Here is a 22,996-nt window from a genome sequence, read left to right on the forward strand (position 1 = left end):
CGATTCACTTCTATACTTTGAGAAGTGATAATTAAGCACCCATTTGTATGCATAACACTATGGCACTGAAACACAAAGATGGGAGCTCCAGTCCATATTGTTCTTCAAATAACATATTAAAAAATGTGATTGACAACTTTTGGTTTTGCATCCTAGCATTTGCTGAATATTGTTTTTCCCTACCCATGAACCTTTCTTTTTTTGTGTGTGATAAAAATCACTACAGCCATTTTTATTGATAAAGGTGTTATATAAAAGGTATATAAAGGATTGATACAAATGCATAAAACCAAGAGTCATTTACAAATGGACCAATAGTTCAAGAATATGAAAAGGAAATTCTCAGAAGAAGTAATTCAAACTATTAACAAACTTAATTTGGGATTGTGCCCCCAAAGTCCCCAAACTGTGCATTTTCTGTGACCCAGTGAGGCCATTGCTGCTATCTCTACCCTGAGAATTCTCAGTGATTGATGAGTCCCCAAAGAACTCTCACCACCATGAGGATCCCTCAAATAGTCAAGGTATAACTTTGCTTTTAGCCCATTCTCCACTTGGCTCTATCTTCATGCTAGCTGCCTCTCTCCCTCCTCCATTTTCCAATTCCCTTTATATTTTTTTTTGAACCTTTCTTTATAACAAAGAAAAACAGTGAAGCAAAATCAAGAGTCACAAGGGTCATGTCTGTGACAATTCACATCGAGAGGCCTCTAAATTTCCAAGGTATATGTCCTCATCTCCTCTCCAGCAGGTGAGGTGGAGCAGTGGGAAGAACCTAGTTTCTGGAGTCAGAAGACCTGGGTTTGGCTCTCACCTCTGATCTCTGAAGCTGCCTATGTGACCTTAGAGGAAGCATTTCACTTTCTTAGGCGTCAGTTTCCTCAACCATAAAATGAGGGAATTGGAACAGATGGACTTCAAGGTCCTTTTCAGTTCTAGATCCATGATCCTACATTAAAAAAAAATTTTTTTTTTAACCCTTGTACTTTGGTGTATTGTCTCATAGGTGGAAGATTGGTAAGGGTAGGCAATGGGGGTCAAGTGACTTGCCCAGGGTCACACAGCTGGGAAGTGGCTGAGGCCGGGTTTGAACCTAGGACCTCCCATCTCTAGGCCTGACTCTCACTCCACTGAGCTACTCAGCTGCCCCCATTAAAAAATATTTTTAGAGAAATTTTATTTTCCCAATTACATGTAATAACAATTTTCCACATATAATTTTCAAAGTTATAAAATCCAAATTGCCTCCCTAATCTCCCTTCCCTCTCCCTTCCCAGAGATAGTAAGCAATTTGATCTGTATTATATATATTATCATGCAAAAATTGTTTCCATACTGGTCATTGTTGTAAGAGAATACTCATATACAATCGAAACCCAAATTAACTAAAGTGGAAAATAGTATGTTGTGATCTGCATTCTGACTCCAACGGTTCTTTCTCTGGAAGTAGATAGCGTTCTTTGTCCTTCAGAATTGTCCTGGATCATTGTATTGCTGAGAGTAGCTAAGTCTTTCCAGTTCATCCATCATCTCACAATATAATGTTCCTGTGTACCATGTTCTCCTGGTTCTGCGTATTTCACTCTGGATCAGTTCATGTCTGTCTTTCTAGCTCTTTCTGAAATCATCCTGCTCATCATTTCTTACAGCACAATAGTATTCCACGTGATCTTACATTTTTGACAGACCAGGGAGGAGAAGGGATTTACTTGTTTAAGTCACTCACTCCATGGCCATGGGTGGTCAGAACTAAGGCTGGAGGCTGGGTCTTCTGACTTCTAGCTCCAGATATCTCCTATTTCTCAAGGCAGAAAATCTGGATATCCTCATATAGCTTTTTTTTTTAAAAATTTTAAACATTTATTAATATTCATTTTTAACATGGTTACATGATTCATGCTCCTACTTTCCCCTTCACCCCCCGCATTCCCCCCACCCATGGCCGACGCACATTTCCACTAGTTTTGTCATGTGTCCTTGATCAAGACCTATTTCCAAATTGTTGGTAGTTGCATTGGTGTGGTAGTTTCGAGTCCACACCCTCAATCATGTCCGCCCCGACCCATGCGTTCAAGCAGTTGTTTTTCTTCTATGTTTCCTCTCCTGCAGTCCTTCCTCTGAATGTGGGTAGCGTCTTTACCATAAATCCCTCAGAGGTGTCCTGGATCATTGCATTGCTGCTGGTACAGAGGTCCATCCTCATATAGCTTTTAGTCTCCAATGGGGTCTGACCTAATTTCCTCTCTCTGATTCTCCATGCACTATCCTGGCATCTACCTTCTTAGACCCTGCAACGGGCCTGAGCTGTGAGACAAAGCTCTGTGTCTATGGCCACCTATCCAGGGAAGTTTCTGAGCTCTACCCTGTGAAACCTTAATAATCTATTTCCATGGAACTGGTAGGTTGGTAAAGGAGGGAAAGGAACAGGGGACAAGCCAGATAAAATGCTTCCAGCCAATGTATTCATGTTTATCATGATTCCTCATTGCTTGGAGAGGCATATTGGTTTCGAAACAGTGTTGGATGGAAATAACAAGAATCGGTCTCAGATGGGAGGGAAAATCCCCCATGGCAGGACCGAATTTTGCCTTTAGCCTGGATTCTCTTCAAGGGCTGTTTTTGTCTTCAACTTTAGCACACCAGTATCTCTCCTCCCACCCCCAACTCCCCCCACCCCCCAGCCATCTACCTTCCACTCCTATATCCACTGTGCTCTGTGAAATATTGGTATCAAAATTAACAAACTTTTATTTGAAATTTTTTGTTTCTCATCCTTTCCATCTTCTTGGTACTCACTGAACCTTGGCTCCAACCTGATGACAAAGCACCTCTGGTAACCTTTTGGAATACTTTTGGTACTTTTATTTATAACTCATTGGTCCTAGTGGGAGAGTTGGAGTTCTTCTTGTTCTCCATTGCCACCTCTAGGCTCTCCATTTGCTGTCATCACTTAGTAACCTCTCCTTTAAAGTTCATTCAACCAATATTTATCACTCAACCAAAATTCTGATGGCTCGGGAGGTCCTAGGTTCAAATCTGGCCTCAGACACTTCCCAGCTGTGTGACCCTGGGCAAGTCACTTGACCCCCATTGCCTACCCTTATCATTCTTCTGCCTTGGAGTCAATGACTCCAAGACAGAAGGTAAGGGTTATAAAAAAAATTCTGATGGCTATTGCTTACTGATTTCCAGGAGATTTCTCTTCCTTCCTCAGTGAGTTCAGTGCCTCGCTCACTGCCTGGCTCTCTTCCCCAGGTCCTGCTTTTCTATTAGATAAATTCAACATGCATATGAATACTCCAGCAAACACTAACTTCCTACTCTATTCTAGATGAATAGATCTAGATGACCAGATCTCAGCTACATGGATTGATGGTTATATCTTGATTTTGGTGTGGGTTCACTTCCACAGAACTCATGAACTCTGAAATTCCTTTATTTGATGATAATCTTTATTATTCCATTTTTCCTTCTGCCTTATGACCCTGACCATGTTCTTCATCCCCACTTTGACTTCCAATTCCAGCACTCCTCAGTTCTTTTCCAGCATCAACCCTGTATTGGTCATGGTTTCCTACCTTCCTAAGCTTGACCCTTTGGTGAATCACTTCAACTCTACACTATTCCCTGCACTTGAATTTCTTGCCCCTTCATTGTGTTGTTGATCATACCTTGACAAACCTCAAGTTTGCATTATATAATCTGCTACCTTCTCTCTTATTCATGTTGCTAAACAGAGCCAGAGAAAACCACAAAATTGTGTTGTTTTGGTTCACCATAAATTGTTACATAATCCAAACTGAGACCTCACTGGGGTGAAACCGGTTCTATCTCCCAAGTGAGTTTGCTTTCCAAATCACCACAGTGACTTTTCCAAGCCCTTTCATCCCTCTTCAAGCCTCCAATGGCATTCTTCCCCGCCTCACCCAAGGAACATTGCCTCATACAACTTCATTAAAAAAACTTGAGGCTATTCTTGGAGAAATCCTCTCTCCTCTTCCTCATCTCACATTACTTAGATGTTTCCTCCACTTTTTTCTCCTTCATCCTTGTCTCACAATGAAGAGATGCCCTTCTCCTTGCCAAAGCACCTTCTATAATACACTTGTCATTTCATTCCATCCCACAATCTCCAGCTGATTTCCTCCTCTATTTTCCCATTTTCTTTCTAACCTCCTGTGTCTTTCAATCCACTGGCTATTTCCCTGTTACCTACAAACAGGCTCATCTCCCCCATTAAAAAACAAAAACAAGAACACCTTCTCACTTTCTCTGATCACCCCTGCTAGGTATCATTCTATATTTCTTCTCCCTACCCTGGCCAAGCTCCAGGAAGCCATCTCCATTAGATGCTTCCATTTCATTTCCTCTCTTTGAATTCTAAAGCCTCTGCACTCTGGCATCCAAGCTCAACATTCAACTGAATCTATTTTCTCCATCCTGTTTTCCCTCCATCCCTGTTTTCACAACCTGGATGTCAGCCTCAACTCCTCAATCTTTCTCACCTGCCCCCTTCCATCTAATCTCCTGTCAAGCCCTGCCATTTCCATTTGCACAATATCTCCTGTATAAGTCTCTTTCTCTCCACTCACACCTAGACTCCTGTGATTACCTTCTGATTATTCTCCTTGCCTTAAGACTATCTTCCTATTCTAGTTCATCCTCCATTCAGCTGCCAAAATGATCTACTAAAGTCTTTCTCTTATCCAATAGCTTCTGTGGCTCCCTATTTTTTCCAAGTTCAAATATTAATCCCTATGTTTGGCTTTTAAAGCTCCCCTACAGCCTGTCTGGGATTCCAACACTTTGCTTCTCTTCACGTATATTACTATCCATTGATATTGGCTTTGCTTTTCTTCAAACAAGCCACTTCATTTCCCATCTTCATGCCTTTTCAATGGCTGTCCCTCATACCTGCAATGTTCTCTCTTCTCATCTCCACCTTCAGGCTTCCCTGTCCTCTTTCAAGACTGAACTCAAGGGGCTTAGGTGGCTCAGTGGATAGAACTCCAGGCCCGGATGTAGCAGGTCCTGGATTCAAATCTGGCCTCAGAGATTCCCTAGCTGTGTGACTCTAGCTCTTTACCCCAACTGTCTAGTTCTTACCACTCTTCTACTTTGGAACCTTTTCCCTCCCCAGTACTTTCCTTGTATCTTTTATGCATATTTTTTTGCATGTTGTTTCCTCCAATAGAGTGTGAGTTCTTTGATGACAAGAGCAGTATTTTTGGGTCCCTGTTTAACTCCAGCATTTAGGACAGAGCCTGCAACACAGTAAGGAAGCACACAAAGAATGCTTATTGGCTGACTAAGATCTGGATTCAATTCCTACCAACTTTGTGACTATATGGCAGGCCACTTAAATGCTCTGAACTTTCTCATCTTTAATATGAAGATCATTTCAACTGTGAAAGACATAGCACCTCTGATCAAGATAATGATCTAAGACCATGCCAACAGAACCATGATGGAAAAGCTCATCCATCTCCAAAGAGAGATTTCATGATATCACACTGAGGCAGATAGTTTTCTCTTAAACTTTCTTTACTTTCTGTCTTGGAATCAATATTAAGTATTGGTTCCAAAGCAGGAGAAAGGTAGCAGCTAGGCAATTGGAGTTAAGTGACTTGCCCAAAATCACTGATAGAAAGTGTTTGAGGCCAGATTTGAACCTAAGACTTCCCATTTTATCTCTAGGCTAAAAAAATTGTTAAAATTCAATTAGGAATTTTTAATGAAATTAAAAAAAAACACAGTTCTTTATATATAGCATTTCATTTGAGCTTCATAGCAACCCTGTCAGATAAGTAAAATGGGTATTATGAGCTCCGTTTTAATTTTTTTAAGACAGGACCTATGAATTCTTTTATTATTAAAAAAATTTTTTTTAAACCCTTATCTTCCATTTTGGAGTCAATAATGTGTATTGGTTCCAAGGCAGAAGAGTGGTAAGTTCAGGCAATGGGGGTCAAGTGACATACCCACGGTCACACAGCTGGGAAGTGTCTGAGGCCAGATTTGAACCCAGGACCTCCTGTCTCTAGGCCTGGCTCTTAATCCACTGAACTACCCAGCTGCCTCCACCTATGATTTCTTTTAGATAGGGTATTCCACTACAGAAACTCCCTCTGCTGATGCAGAGTTGAGCCTGTTTTATATCTAATGGTCTTAGAGGGTTCCTGGGGGTTGCCCAGATGTCTGACTTGTTTAGTTTCACATAGCCAGGATGGGCTAAAGTTGGGACTTGAACCAAAGCCTTCTGGAGTCCAAGGTGAGTTCTATATCCATTTTACCAGTTAGAGTCTCAAAGGGGAAAATAAGTGCCATTTATAATTAGAGTGAGGAAGTAATTTGGAAAGTAGAAGGCTGGAGGGGTTAGAGGTTTGCTAAAGGCAGCTGAAATTGATTTGTGGGAGCCAAATTACAGTATTACATTTTCAGTGTGAGCATTTATACTTCAGAAATTCTGAACACTATAAGTTAGGGCTTGATTTATTGTTTCTTTGGTTGTTTAGACTTTAGAAAATTATGAAGAAAATCCTAAAAGTGTGTGCTAGATGCTTTCCAACTCAGGGAAGGAAGGGAGACATTTTTGATCATATAACTTTGGAAAACTTATGTGGAAATTTGTTATTTCATGTAATTGGTAAAAATAAAATATCTTTAAAAAAATTTATTTAGAATATTGGTTCCATGATTCATGATTTTTCCCACCCCTCTTCCCTTCCCACTCCAGGAGCTGACAAGCAATTCCTCTGAGTTATCCATGTATCATTGTTCAAAACCTATTTCCATGTTATTCACATTTGCAGTAGAGTGATCTTTTAATGCCAAAACTCCAATCATATCCCCACTGAACCACGCGATTGATTGTATGTTTTTCTTCTACGTTTCTGCTCCCACAGTTCTTTCTCTGGATGTGGATAGTGTTCTTTCTATAAGTTCCTCTGGATTATCCTGGATCATTGCATTGCTGCGAGTAGAGAAGTCCATTACATTCAATTGTGCCATAGTGTATCAGTCTATGTGTACAATGTTCCCCTGATTCTGCTCCTTTTGCTCTGCATCAGTTCCTGGAGGTTTTTCCAGTTCACATGGAATTCCTCCAGTTTATTATTCCTTTGAGCACAATAGAATTCCATCACCATCAGATACCACAATTTGTTCAGCCATTCCCCAATCAAAAGGCATCTCCTCATTTTCCAATTTTTTGCCACCACAAAGAGTGCGACTGTAAATATTTTTGTACAAGTATTTTTCTCTATTATCTCTTTGGGTTACAGACCTAGCAGTGGTATGGCTGGGTCAAAGGGAAGGCAGTCATTTAAAGCCTTTTGGGCATAGTTCCAAATTGCCTTCCAGAATGGTTGGATCAATTCACAAGATGCTGATGATGTTGTTGATGATGATTGGACTTGGAGTTGGAGGCTTTCCTTCCATTTGAAACTTTCAGTAACACAGAAACATCATTGTCATCAACATCATCAACAATATCATCTACATCATCAATATTATCATCTACAACATCATCAACATCACCATCAACATAATTGTCATCAATGTCATCAACATCATCATCATCAACATTAACATCTAACTATCCATCTTTTCCTGGACCAGGAAAGATTTTTGCTGGGTGGCCTAACCTAATAGCATACTATGTAGAGTACAGAATTAGAGCCTAAAGACCTAAACTTGAGGCTTGTGTGCCAGTATGTGTCCTTTGGGGGTAAAAAGAATGCCTTCTTTTTCTTGGACTCAGTTTCCTCATTTATGTATGAGTGAAGCTTACCTGGACTCTGCATTAAGTTAATCAATTAAATCAAAGAATAAAGCAGGTGTAAACAAGGAAAAAAAGAACATAAGTTTTTTTGATGGAACAAAAAAAAAAAAAAAAGAAAAACATTGAGTCCTTGCCATGTGAGGATCATTTGAACTGTACAGGAGTATTTCTTCTTGAGAAGACTTGATTTAATACCAGAAGATCCAAAGCTTTCTACCCTTCAGGTATCCATCATTTTTATTTGCTATTTTATTCTACTTATAAGCTTTTTCTTCTTATCCTTAAACAAATAAATGAGAACACTCAATCAGATTTCATTAGATGCTTCTTAAAATATAGTTTGTATTTGTTTAGGACATTACAAAAACTAAAATTCATCAGAACTTATCTTTGGAACTCTTCAAGTTGTAGAAGGCATATCTGGTGAACAGCAATTATACTATTCTGATCGATTAAAGGGGACAGGACCAGTATCAGTGGATAAAAACTGCAAGAAAAGATATATTACCTGGATGAAAGAAGGTAGAGGGAACTTCCTAAAAATGTCCAGAAATGGAGGTCTTTAAGAATAGACAATAGGTGTTTGTCTAACCATTTGTCAGATATATTAAGGTAAGAGGTTTTTTTTTTATTTATAGATTGGATCATCAAGGTCAAAGGTCCATTCTAACACAAATTAATTTTAAGAATTTTCTGATTAAGGAAGGTTATTTTGTTCTCTATGAAGGGACATAAATGGTGAGTGCTCCCTTGAGGGATAAAATGGACACACCTCAAGAAACAATGGTGGTATTAATCTGCTTTTACTTATGAGAGGAAGAGATGTAAAATGAGGGAATAGGTAACTAAGGAGTAGGAGTGTGATGGCAAGTAGGTGTTTAAGGTGGATGGCAGGATGGGATATAAAACAAGATATGATTAATATGGTCAAGGACTGGCTAGATTTTGTGGAAAACATAATATTGTACTTACCACCAATCAGAACACAAACCAAGCAGTGCTATGGCTGGATCAAAAGGCAGATAGTCTTTTAAAGCCCTTTGAGCATGGAGGAACTTCCCTTTCAAAAGAGATTCTGTGACTGAAGCCTTTGCTTCATTCACCTCAGAGGTCCTCCGGCCCTCAGGTTCTCCGGCCTTGGGCTCAAGGCTGGGCCTTGCTCGACTGAGGACTAATTAAATCTGCCTGGGTTAAACTAGGGGACCAGAGCAAATTACCTAATGTGTTAGGTTACTTATCCTATCTTATCCTCTTTCTGATTTTCTTGTTTTCTCTTCCTTTCCTCATTTGTAAATAAACTTTCATAAAGGTCATTTTGACTTGAGGTTATTCTTTAATTGGGGATTGATAATTCTTCAATTACCTGGTGGCCAAACCTTTTAAAATCCACCTAACCAAAACCCCTTTTTGCCCCTTACAGAACTGATATTTCTTCATTGTCTATACTATCTTTTATCAGGATGTAATTTCCTTCCTAATCTCTTTTAATCAGATCTATTTTTGCTTTAGCTTTGTCTGAGATCATGATTGCTACTGCTGTCTTCTTTTTCTCAGTTGATGCCCTATAAATTCTCTTCCAGCCTCTTACCTTTACTCTTTGTGTGTCTACTTGTCTCAAATGTGTTTCTTGTAGACAACATATGGTAGGATTTTGGTTTTTCGCATATCTTTTAGAATATAAGCTCCTTGAGGGCAGGCATTGCCTTTTATATCTTTTTGACTCCTCAGCATTTAGCACAATACCTGGCACATAGTAGACTTTTAATAAAAATTTATTTATTGATTGATTAGTTGGACATAATTTCCAAAAGTGTCCCTCTGCCCCAATCAGAATCTTTTCCCACCTTTTTTAGACTATTCTAATCACTAATCCTCCCTTTCCCTTAAATCTCTGTCATAATTAAAAAAAAAAAAAAGCAAACCCCAGCAAATCAAAGTCCTCATATAAAACAAATATGTCCCATGAGTATAATGCAGGAAAAAGTTACGCAAGGCCAATAGATATGTAGCTTATTTGAAGGCTTGAGTAAAATTTACCTGTCCCCTCCCCTGCCCAAATATTCAAGGGAATGAGATTGGTGGATAGCCACCTTGCTTCTCCAGATGGTGATAGAGATATGATAATATGCATGCTAGCTAGGGAATTAGAAGACTTGAATTTGAATCTCATTTCTGTTACTTTAAGGTTCCCATTATATCCTTTGATTCTTTTGATTCTTTTTTAAAATTCTGGACTTAACACCAAATGAATTAAGTACTTCATTATGCAAAGAAGTACAGAATTGGGTATTATTGCCTAGAAATTCCAAATCTCTCACTTTATCTTTTAAACAGATAATAAATTCTACCTGCAACTTCCTCTTTTTAATTTTTTACCTTGAAATTTTATTTTTTATTTTTCAGTTTAATATTTTATTTTTCCCAATTACATGTAAAAATAATTTTGACATTCATTTGAACATTTTTTGAATTCCAAATTTTTTCTCTCCCTTCCTTTCCTTCCTCCTCATTAAAGAAGCAAGCAATTTGATATAGGTTATACATGTGCAGTCATACAGAACACATTTCCATATTAGTCATGCAGTGAAAGAAAACACAGATCTCAAGCAAGCAAACAAGAAAAAAAAGGTTTTAAAAATATCCTTTAACTTGTAATCTGATTCCATCAGTTCTTTCTTTGGAGGTGGATAACAGTTTTCATCATAAGTACTTTGGAATTATCTTGGATCAATGTATTGCTGAAAATAGCTCATTCAGTTGATCATTGTGCAATATTACTATTACTATGTCCAGTGATCTCCTGGTTCTGCTTAATTCATTTTGCATCAGTTCATTTAAGTCTTTCCAAGTTTTCTTGAGCTCCTTCTGTTCATCATTTCATACCACACAATAGTATTTCATTACAATCATATACTATAACTTACTCAGCCATTCCCCAATTGATGGATACTACCTCACTTTCCAGTTCTTTGCCACTACAAAAGAGCTTCCACAAATATTTTTGTACATAGAGGTCTTTTTTCTTTTTTATCTCTTTGGGATACAGACCTAGTAATGGTATTACTGGCTCAAAAGAGCAGGAATAGGAATATGCCTTTTGGGCATAGCTCCAAATTACTCTCCAGAATTAATTGCTCATAGGTAGGTTAAGCCAATATCATAAAAATATAAATCAATGCCATACCAATAAAAATACCAAAAAATGATTTTATAGAGCTGGAAAAAATAATAAAATTCACCTAGAGGAACAAAAGATCAAGAATATCAAGGGAACTAATAAAAAAAATGTGAAGGATTGTGGCCTAGCAGAACAGATCTTAAACTGTACTATAAAGTAGTGTTAAAAAGGAATAGAGAGAAGGACCCAAGAAATATATGTATATAATGATGTTGTCTTTGATCTGATCTCTTGCTTTGAGAGCAGATCTTTGTTTCTTCTTTCTATATCTTCTCTCTAACTATTACTATTCCCTATAGATCTTCTTCTAGATATTACAGGATAGCTAGTATGTTACTTAGGGATAGTAGATGAAGGAGGGATCAGAGCCCAAAGCCTAAGCCAACTGCAGTTGGTGAAGGAGGAACACCCACTCCTTCACCCTAGCTGTTCCTGTCATTTATCCCTCTTCTCCCCGACAGGTTTGGTTTGTTAAACCTGTCAGTGGCTCCTTCTAACAGTTGCTCAGGCTGGACCCCTTGAGAGGTTAGGTAGATGGTTAACCTCTCTAGGCCCAATCTGAGGTTGGATTGATTGATAATAGGCTATTGATTGGCTATGGAAATGACTGAAATCTGACAGCGTAATTAATGCTCCCTTCCCAAGGGCTGTGATAGAATAACCACTCAGGAAGGTACTGTTGAATCACTATATTATCTATTGATGGGAAAAGGATAAGAAGGTACTAGGTTTGGAGATTGGAAACCCTATTGCTATATTTGGCTATTAAGCTAATCGATGATCAGGACTGGAGGCTGCTAGGCTGGTAGAAGCTTGAGGTCTTCACCCTCTCACTGTCTCTGACTGGACCTGGCTACAGCCAAGTCAGAGAATAGGGAAGGCTATGGATGTAGATAGAGATTGTTGATCTGATACTGATGGCTCGCTTGCTCTCTCAGTCAAGCAAGGATATAGGTTCAGGTTCTGGCTTACCCTCTTCCACCCTTCAACCACCCTTTCACCTCCCTCTGCCCAGTTTTCCAATGATGTTTGCTCAAGTCCCAGCTTTGAGTTCTGAGACCCTCAACTGTGGTTCTTAGGGGTATTTATAGGGTGGGGGACAACCAACGTTTGCCCCTGGCTCATGGCACCTGGGAACATTCCAAATCTCTCAACTGTCATCCCTGTCAGTCAAGGTGGCATCCAACTCATCCCAGATTAATGATTTTAACAGTAGTAATCATCAAAGCAATCTGATACTGGCTAAGAAATAGAATGGTGGAATAGATTAGGGGTAAATTAATTTAGCAATCTAGTGCCCGATAAGTCCAAAGATCCCAGCTTTTGGGATAAGAACTCAGTGTTTGACAAAAACTGCTGGGAAAATTGGAAAGCTGTGTGGCAAAAATTAGATTTAGATCAATATCTTCTACCCTACCTACATCAAGATGTGGTCAAAATAGGTATATGACATTATAAGTAAACCCTGATAAGTAGCTGCACGCAAGCAAAAGAACCTGGAAACAATAACTAATTGATTAGTATGGGGCTACCTTTCATATAAAACATATGAGTTGCTTAGCTTTACGATTATGAGAAAACTTCACATCAATCTTTAGACATAATCTAGGTCCTTGTTTGGGGTCTCTAGACAGCAAATACAGGTTTCTCTGTTCCCCTGTCATATAGGACTAGACTCAAACAAGGCTTAATTTCCACATCCACTGCCTTCCTTAGAGTCTAGGCAGGTTGCCCCAGGGCATTTAACACATCATTAGCATCCCATTTATATCGTTGTTTGCTCCCCACAGTGGGCAAACAGAGTGAAAGCAAAACCGGGAGGACCAAGGGAAAAGCCACATCCGTTCCCTGGGGACACAGGAGAATAACTGCACAAAGAAATGACCCCTTCCTTGGATAAAAAGCATTCCTGAAAACCCCACGTACACACTCTCTTACCTTTTACCTCACGCTCTTCATTCTCTCACTACCTTCACTTATCACACCTCTTTATCTTCCCTCACTTATTTAATATAACAGCTACTGTTACTATATTGTCTTAGAATAAAGCTTGTTTCCTCGGAATAGAGTCAGTTGGGTCATCAGTGAATTCTTTGGACAAGACCCAGTAAGATTTAACCCCATCAGTTGGATACTATGCCATTTAGTGCATGTGTTTAGTATTGTTGTTACTTCATTGTCTATGGCACTTTTAAGCAAAATTTAGTTTATTTGCTTGCCTCTTTTAATTAGGTTTATTTTTGCTCTTAATTTGTTTGAGATGATGATTCTTATCCCTGCTTCCCCATCTCCCACCTTCAGCTGAAGCATAATATAGTCTACACCAACTCATTTTAACTCTTGTGTGTTTTTCTGTTTCAAGTGTGCTTCTAGTAAACAACATATTGTTAGATTTGATTTCTAATCCTTACTGCCATCTACTTCTATTTTAGGGGTGAGTTCATCCCGTTAACATTCACAGTTATGATTTTCCTCCATCCTGCATCACCCCCACCTTTATCCTTCTAACTCTCTTTCTGCCTCTCTGTCTCTGTCTCTCCTTCTCTCCCCCTCTTTTTCTTCATTCTATCAGTTCTCAAAAGTGTTTTGCTTCTGATTACAACTGAGAACCACCTACGTAGCAAGAGTATGGTTCTTCTGGGGGAAGGGATGAGTATTTAATAAAATAGAAGATTTTCAAGAATTCTTAATGAAGTGACTGGAGCTGATTGGACAATTTGACTCTCAGATACAAGACTGTAAAGAAGCATAAAAGGGTAAACAGGAAAGAGAAATCATAAAGAATTCAATGAGGTTAAACTGTTTACATCTCTACATGAAAAGATAACTCCTAAGAACTGTATCATTACTAGAGTAGTTAGAAGGAGTATACATAAAGAGAGGGCAAGGATATGCGTTGAATAACTTGGAATAATATTAAAAAAATTAAGGAGAATGAACTGGGAAGGAGGGATAATAGTACCTTGGAGTGTCTGACATGACTGAACAACAAGTTGAATAGGGAACCATTTCTGGAACTTGTGTAAGTGGAAATTAGATTTCATCTCCCAGGATTCTCCCCTAGTTCCAAGGTTCCTTTTCCCCCTGTTTGTTTACCTGCATCCTTTACGTGATTGTATATAAGTGTTTGGGAATGCCTCTCTAGCTCACTCTTCCATGTGAGTGGGGTTTGGTGAGTGCTCCTCGTGTTCTCTAGCTTTCTAGTTAAATATTAATAAATCTTTATAAATATTATAATATGGAGATATTGAATATTCATTTTTAAAATCCGCATACTCATAGTTCCTGGATCTGCCCACCTGAATCAAACAGACTATATTTGTCTTCCATATGGCAGTCCTTCAAATATAGTTTTCATCTCCTTACTCCCTGAGTCTTCTTTTTGCCATACCATTGAAATGTCAGGTCTGGTTTCTCCATACACAAAACAAAGAACAATTGGCCTTTACATACATTTTAACTTTACTGCTACCCAGTGAGGTCAGTATAGGAACCATGAGTGGAAGTTCCAGAAAGATCAATTAAGGTATGAGATTAGAAAAGCAAAATAACCTCAGTAGAGTTGTCCCAGAGTGGAATGAACTGCTTTGCCCTTCACTGGAGGGGATTCAGGAGCAGAACCCAGGACTCCTGATACCCATCCCAGGAGAAGCTCCCCACTTGGGTCAGAGTAGCTGGGAATCCCTCCATCCATAGCTCCAAGAACTCACTGAATCCTAATTTAAGTTCTCTTATTTCTTTCACCAATTGGACTTTCAGTGCCTGTAGGAGGCTATACACCGGTGGACTCCCACTCAGACCTCAGTGATTTTCCCCTTTGAATGCTTAGTTACTATTCTTTATTATGGGGAGTGAGTGGGGGAGATTTGGTTGGCCAAATCAAAGTGCCCTCTCCAATGTTCCCCTATTCAACCTGTTGTCATTAAGCCGTTTTCAGTCATATCAGTTACTTCATGACACTATTTGGGCTTTGGGGAAAGATATTGAACTAGTTTGCTATTTCCTTCTGCTTATTTTATAGATAAGGAAACTGAGGCAAACGGAGTTGTGACTTGTAAAGGGTCACATAACTAGTAAGTGCCTGAGGTCAGATTTGAACTCAGGAAGTCAAGTCTTCCTGCCTCCAAATCTGGCATTTTACCCATTGTGCTACCTAATTGACCTATTTAACCTGTGCTTCTCATGATAATTCCTTGCTATCATGTGCTCTCTCAAAGCCAAACTTGACCCAGATCCCCAGAGGCCTCTCTGATATGAGGGCTCCTGCCCTACCTCAACAGTTAGTGTCCTTGTCAGACTAGGGTCTTCCTCAGGGCAGGTTGCCCAATTTCTAATTAAAGATCTCCAAGGAGGTGGGGGGGCACCTTCTACCAAGGCAGCCCCTTCTACTTTGGGACAGCTCATATCTTTAAGAATCCACCTATTTGGAACCTACCCATTATCCTTCCTTTTGCTCACTAGGATCAGACAGACTTGATTTAAACTCACTTCTACTTGCCAGTCCTTTATCCACATGAGTCTTTTTCTCCAGTCTAAACACCCCCAGTTCTTTTACTCAATCCTCTTATGGGACATGGACTCTTCAAGGACCTTCACTGTTTTGGTTGCCCACCTCTGGACATTCACCATTTGAGAGGACATTCAGACTATCACCTTCTTTCCCTTAAGACCTGTGTATCTCTTCATTTAGCCCAAGATAGTATTATCTCATCCAGCTATCACATCAAGAGACTGATTTTTTGAACTTGAAGTCCACTAAAACTCCCAGGTCTTTTTCAGACAAATGGATGTCTCTCCTCCTTAAAAAAAACTCTGCCCATGGCTGAGTTCTCTCTCTGAGGATGGAAGTTCCCCTAAGGACAGAGTTTTGATTCTCCTCAGCCAAGGTTTCTAAATTCTCCATGTAACCTGATGGAATTCCTCTTTCAGCATATTCACCCTCTGAGGAAAGATTTTCTCTGGAAGTACCTTTCAGGGCCCAGTTTTTGGATAGCCTATAGCATCATGCATGAAGTGGGGAAGATAAGGCATGGCAGGCATTCCAATCAATCTCTAGCATCACACTTGAATAATGTTGTCTCCTTGTTGGAGCAGGCTCTCCTTAAGGGTTAGGCCAGTCCATAGGTCACAGATCCACCGAATATCAGCCCTGGAGGGGACCTCAGGGCCATCTAGTTCAGCTGCACCCTCCCCCAAATTCCTACTAATATACACCCAATAAGTAGTTATTAAGCCTCTGCCTAAAGATTACTGCAGAGGAACCCTCTGGTCAAGTCACTTAATGCTAATAGCCTAGCCCTTGCCAATCTACTATTAGACATTTTTTCCTGATTTTATGCCTAAACTGACTTCTATAATTTCCACCTAGTTCTGCCATCTGGGTCCAAACAGAACAAAGCAGATACCTCTTCCATGATATGGCCCTTTAAATTCTATAAGACATCTATTATGTGCTACCCCTTTCCTCCCACAGTCTCCTCTTCTGTAGATTATATATTTCTGACTTTTCCAATGGATAATTATATAATAGGGACTCAAGAAAGCTCTCTCATCCTGGTTGCTTCCCAAGGACCCAGTCTTTGGAAAGTAGCTGAAACCAAGCCTAAAAAGTGGTCAAAGGGAGACCTTTTCACATCCCCAGTCTCATATAGGTTTGGCTCAATTATGAGCATGGGGTTCACTCTAAGCCACAGTCCTCCTCCAGATTCACAGGTCAGGTTATCTTGCACCTGATCTCCTTAGCAGCTGGGAAAAGTTTTGAGCCACTGGAGGCTCACCTAGTAAACACAAGGACAATTCTGATCATATTGACACAGAACTTGTAAAGCCAGTGTGGGTTGGGTGTGGGCTGAAGTGGAAACAGAATAACTGAGAGAGCATGTGGCTTTTAGACCTCTTCCTCTTGACTGCACACTTGGGAAGAGAGGGTGAGAGACAGGAAAAGACAAAGGGTCAGGCAGTAGCCCTGAGAGAGCCAGGTGACCCCTGAGGGGGAAGGGAGCATCCTATCAAGGCATGGGACCAAGGAAGGACCTCCTGGATCCTGTGTGTTATCTCAGCCTGAAGTCTGGGATGTGGGGTGGTGGTGGTAAATCAGTCCTAGAGGCATGATAGTTACCTAACTTTGATTGGAGGTGGTTGAACCTCCTTCCTTGGCTAGAATAAAAGTTCAGGCCAGTTAGTAGGCAGGGGCAGAAGGGAGTTACACCATCAGAGGACAGGCCATGGATGCTGGGGGCCTCCTCCTCCTAGCTATCTTCTTGGGGCTCCTTCTACTTCTAGCCAAGAGACCCCAGAAAGGTAACCTCCCTCCAGGGCCCCTACCTCTGCCTCTTCTAGGCAACCTGCTACACATGGGCCGCCATGGCATCCTCAAATCCTTCTTGGAGGTGAGCTCTCCTTTTGTCTGGGTAGTTGAGTGGACTTAGGGCCTTTCTGGGTCAGGGAAGTATGAGACTGCTTGTGATATGGTTGCTTGTTTTCTTTTCTCTCCTGGGGAGAGGAATGCTTTGATATTCTTTAAAAGGATGGGACCTGGGTGAGGAGTGGGCTGGAGAACCATAGAGACCTTCACAGATCTAAGTCTCATGTCTGTACACTGAAGACTAAATATTGTGAAGTTATTCATTAATTTGGGAGGTTAGACCATTGGTAAAGGGAGAGAGGCCCTCAAAGAAGTGGACCTTGGGAAATGATTGTGTTGTGGATAGAGCACTGGACCTGATGTCTAGAAGACCTGGGTTCAAATCTAAGCTCTGCCACCTATTATCTAGGTAATCTTGGGCAAATCACATGTCTCAGTTTCCTCTTCTATAAAAGGTTAATATTGAACAAGGTGACTTCTAAGGTTCCTTCTATTTACACACACACACACACACACACACACACACACACAATTTTAAAAACCTTACCTTCTTGTTTAATATTAATTTTCAGACAGAAAAGTGGCAAGGGCTAGGCTATTGGGGTTAGGTGACTTGACCAGAGTCACATAGCTAGGGAGTATGTGAAGCCAGATTTGAACCAAGATCTTCTCTACTTTATCCACTAAGCATCCTAGCTCCCCTATAAGGTCCCTTCTAGCTCTACATCTCTACTTTAAAGAAGCAAGGTCTGGAATCTTGACTGGATAGAGTCAGGTAAAAACAGAAGGGAAAGAAATGAATGCTTCAGAATTTGGAGTGTGAGAATTGGGGCATAAATCCTGATTCTTTCACTTCTCGGTTGAAAGCTCAACCTTGGCTCCTGCTAGTGCCTTCCCTCTGAGATGATCTTCAATTTACCTTTGTGTTCTGTATTTTTCTCCACTCCTATCCATAAAGATTCCAGAAATATATTTGCTTTCATCTGGAAAAGTTACCAGTGGACATGTATGAGATTACCTCAGAAATTTGTAAAGAGCCCAATTTTGTTTTCACAAATTTTAAAGCAGGATTTAGCTAATATCATTTTCTGGAGGGAGCTTTTTAATACAATTTGCCTTGCTTTTAACAGCATCAGATGTATAGATGTGCCAGGAAGACAGTAGGCATCTTCTCTTAGAGCTACACAGGAGAGGCCACAAGTTTTCTATGGTAAAGGTTCAGTGTAGTCTTCCAAAGGTAGAATATTTAGGTTTTATTTTGACTGCTGGAGCCTTCTCCATTTCCCTCAAGTGCATTGAAACCATTCAGCAAATGGCTGCTTTATCTATCAAGAGGCAGCTGAAAGCAATTTGGAGGCAACAGAGTTCTGTAGACAGTGTATTTCTTGGTATAGGGAAATTACTAATCTCCTTGTAACTCTGACTTAAAATTTAGTCTCTGAACCACTCCAATTAGATTCAGAACACCTGTAAGCTCTTTCAGAATTAAAACAAGGCATTATGTCTGCCCCTGCTCTAGGAATTCCAGATTATAAAAAAGCCATTTACCTTGTATGTACATGAACAGAGGAGGATAGGTTCTGGAGTCTTAACTCAAACTTTAGGTCCTGCATAATGCCCAATTGCTTATTTTTCAGCATATCTGGATTCAGTGGCTGCTGGAGTATTGCCCTGCCTTAGAGTGGTTGTGGCCACAGCTCTACCTGTAATTAAATCAGACTCCCTAACAATTCTGTGCCTGTGTGAGGTCGATATATTACTGCTGATAGGACACAGGCATTTTCAGATTAAAGGTTTGCTAAATATGAGATAACTTTGTTAGGGAAATATCCTAAATATCATACTAAAATGCTGTATAGCCTTTAATCCTTCAACATTGCTTCCTAATTTGCCAATCTCTGGGGGCAATTATATAATCAGCAGTAGACATGGTTGAAAAACCCTGTGATGATCTTTATGACACACCTTTAAAAAACACAGATTTAATTCTGTTCACTGATGTTTCTTATTTTATGAGGAATGACATATGTTACACTGGAGTTGTTGTAGTTACAGAATTTGCTACCATTTGGTCAGTTTCTCTACTCTTTAATATTAGTGCACAGACACAGAACTAACTGCTGGCTCTCAAAAATGGCTGTATACTTACCAAGGGAAAGAAAGCAACAATTTACACAGATTCCAGTATGCTTTTACTATTTGTCATTCTGTTGGAATTCTTTGGTTGCATAGAGGATTTCTAATTTCTGCTGGTAACAGTATTGTAAATGCAGAGATCATTAATGACTTACTCTCTGTTCTCCAACTACCCACAGCTCTGATTCATTGTTTTGCCCATACAGGTGACATTGACCCTGTTTCTAGAGCAAATCATTGGGCAGACACTGCAGCTAACCTCACTGCCTTAAAAGGACCTGAGTTGGTTTTAACTCTGACATCTAATAATGAAACAAAAATTTTTCTTTCTTATAATGAACAGTAAGTTGAGAAATGGAAGCAAATGTTTAAAGCAAAAGAGATTAATGGGATTTGCAATATGATTTTCTTTTGGATTTTTTCTTTCTAATTTAAATATGATTGATTTTTATTTTAAACTTGAGTTTATGGAATCATGATTGATATTTGATATTGAAGTATCAGTTTATAATGCTTGTCAGCCCTGACAACATTGCATGAAAAGCTTTGGACTATTGAAACCTGCTATTGGTTATTAAATATTATAGGACTTTAACTGCTGTTTGTGGCTGATTCCATAACAAGTCACTGATAAGTGCAGATGAGCACAGGATAAAGGATGTGTACAACTCCTGTGGGGTTGAATGTCAGTGCCAAAGTAGAGGACCTGTCTCAGCTGTTCAGCAAGTCTTGAGGTCAGACTTCCATGTTTTCTGCCTTTAAGATATGAGACTAAAATATATCTCTATTTGGCTTTAACTCTGGCTTGCTATCTCTATGTTTGGAATGGAAATCAGACTAGGGGATCATATCTCCCTTTTTGTCAGACTTCTGTCTCTTCTTTTTTATTTAGTATGGCAACTTTCTGTGGTCTTGGTTGATGATGGGTAACTTCAATATTGTCGTACCTGTCCTATATGCTTGTAGAACATGAACTACCTCCATTAGATTTTGAATGTGATTCAAGGACTTGTTATGATTTTAATTTAAACATATATATAATATAATATACATTATAATATAATATACACACATATATGATTTAAATATATTTTAAAATGTAATTTTCCTTTTCCTTTTGTTTTTGGGAGAATTGATCCATTTATTATTTAATGCTTTAAAAAATCAATAACCTACCTAATAGCTTAGCCATACATCCTGTGTCAAGTCTATTGTTGATGTGTTAGATTCAGGTTATACTAAGATTAGATCCTGGGGAGTATCTTATCTTTCTGAAGGGGTCGATTATGTAATTATCCTAAAAGTTCAAAGCCTAAGATCTTTTTATTTTTTTTATTTTTTTAAACCCTTAACTTCTGTGTATTGGTTCCTAGGTGTAAGAGTGGTAAGGGTGGGCAATGGGGGTCAAGTGACTTGCCCAGGGTCACACAGCCTAAGATCTTTTTAAAGCAATTTTAGGAAAAGATATCACCAATAACCTGGACCAGGAAAGCAGATTTCCCAAGAAGATGCTGTAAGGACCTTCAACATTTCAAATGGACTACAAAGATGACAACAATAGAGGATGCTTTCAGAAATCAATTGCTACATTATGAGATTCTAAGTGAACCTTTGGATATAATCAACTGAACTGAAGTGGGATCAAGCCCTCCATCTACTTTTGTTCTTCCCATGCATTGATATTTTATCCTGATTGTAAAAATCTTGTGCCAAAAGGGGGAATGCTCCCCTAATAGCTCCTTGTCAATGCACCTATCAATCATCTTTTATTTTCCTCTTTCTTTTAATTATCTAAATGGTAGTTACACCTTCCATGAAATGTACAATATTTTTTGTTCCCTCCTGCACTCTGGTGGGACAATCCTAAAATGTATAGATACCATATGTAGAATGATTCACTAAGGAGACTATATGTTCATTTCCTGGAGAATCAAAAGTGAGGAGACAACATGCTTATCTACCAAAGAATCAGATTGGGGCAATAGTACAAATTTAACATAAGAATATAACTCATAGTTGGCTCATAAACCCCAAGGTAGGATGCAAAGTGACAGTGCAGTGACTTCCAGAATGGGTGGATGGAAGCCCCCCTGCATGGCCTCTGACCCAATGGTGTGGCATGATTATGTGCCTGGACATTAGAACACATGACCCAGACTGTCCAATCAAAAGCTGAAGAGGTGTAAAGTCATTGGCAAGATATAAATGCCAGGACAAGCAGGAACTAGGTCTTTTGGCTCCAATCTCTTCCTGAACTCAAACCTGCTCCTTGGCTGGCCTTAATTTATCTGGCCCAATCATGTGGTTAGCTGGGCCCCCTAGCTGACCATTGTGAAATGGACTAGGGCTGGTTGGAAATCTAGGACCTGATGAAGCAGCAGCAACATGGCAGGAGACCTTTGGGTAGTTAGCGTGGTAATACCTTCTTTCTCTCTACTAATAAATACTTATAAATTTAGTATAAAAATTCCAAGATTAATTTTTATTTATTACACCCTGGATATAACTTATATGTATGGAGTCAGCATACTATCCCCTCCATTAGAATGGAAGCTCCTCAAAAGAGGGACTACTTCTGCTTTCCCTAGAATCCCCATTGCTTAAGCATAAAGTGCTTGAAGCATAGAAGGCACTTAATTAAAGATTATTGACTTGACTGATCAACTGTGCAATTTGGGGGAAATCATTTACTCTCTCTGGGCCTCAGTTCTTCTATCTGCAGTACAAGGAGATTGGACTAGATTAGTGGTGTCAAGTTCATATAGAAACAGATCCTTTCAGGGTACTGACTTAGAAAATCACAAATTAACATTTTCCGTGTTGTATTGTACATTTATTTATTTTGTTAAACATTTCCCAGTTACAATTTATCTGGTTCAGGTCACAGTGGGCCAAGAATTTGATACCTCCTCCCCCCCAGAGGATGCCTAGGGTCCTTTATCTCGCTATCAATGATTTTATTCTAGAACAAAAGATCTTATATCTGGGAAGGATGCTAATGCTAGAGAAGAAATTAAATTACCATATTATCTAAGACTCTAGTTTTAGAGAAGTTCCTGGTGGTATTAGGACCCAGGACAGAGGTGGCTAGAGGTTGAGACCCTGGGACACCTAGGACTGTATCATTGATGGTAGAGTGGGTGTGTTTGTTCTCTGCAGTTTCGAGACAAGTATGGAGATGTGTTCACTGTCTATCTGGGTACCCGGAGGGTCGTTGTGCTATGTGGACATGAGGCTGTGAAGAAGGCCCTGGTGGATAATGCAGAAGTGTTCAGTGGCCGTGGGACCCTTTCTATAGCTGAATTGATCTTTCAAAGATATGGTGAGCAAGCTGTAGAGAAATTATGTATACTTGGGGAGGGGAGAGACAGAGGATCAGGGTGGAGGGGATACAGTGAGGGTGGGTGTTGGAATGAAGAAGACCAGGATAAGGATGAGACTCAAATTATAGAAGGAGAAGAAGTCAAAGAGGTTCCTGGAGCAGTGACCTTGAGGAGACAAGCTATGGGAGATGATCCAGGAAAGTGCTAGGGAG

At 39.7% G+C, this 22,996-nt stretch overlaps 1 protein-coding gene across 1 annotated transcript in view; it reads left to right on the forward strand.

The window, feature by feature from the left end:
• The first annotated feature begins 17,185 nt into the window (after positions 1-17,185).
• The window catches only part of LOC123242992 (cytochrome P450 2B11-like), a 29,456-nt gene continuing 23,645 nt past the window's right edge, over positions 17,186-22,996 (forward strand). Inside the window, exons 1-2 of the mRNA XM_044671137.1 lie at positions 17,186-17,350; positions 22,621-22,783. Of these exons, the coding sequence (XP_044527072.1) occupies positions 17,186-17,350; positions 22,621-22,783 (328 nt within the window). The remainder of the gene's footprint in view (positions 17,351-22,620; positions 22,784-22,996) is intronic.

This window comes from Gracilinanus agilis, chromosome 3 (assembly GCF_016433145.1).
Source record: "Gracilinanus agilis isolate LMUSP501 chromosome 3, AgileGrace, whole genome shotgun sequence".
NCBI classification, from domain to species: Eukaryota; Metazoa; Chordata; class Mammalia; order Didelphimorphia; family Didelphidae; genus Gracilinanus; species Gracilinanus agilis.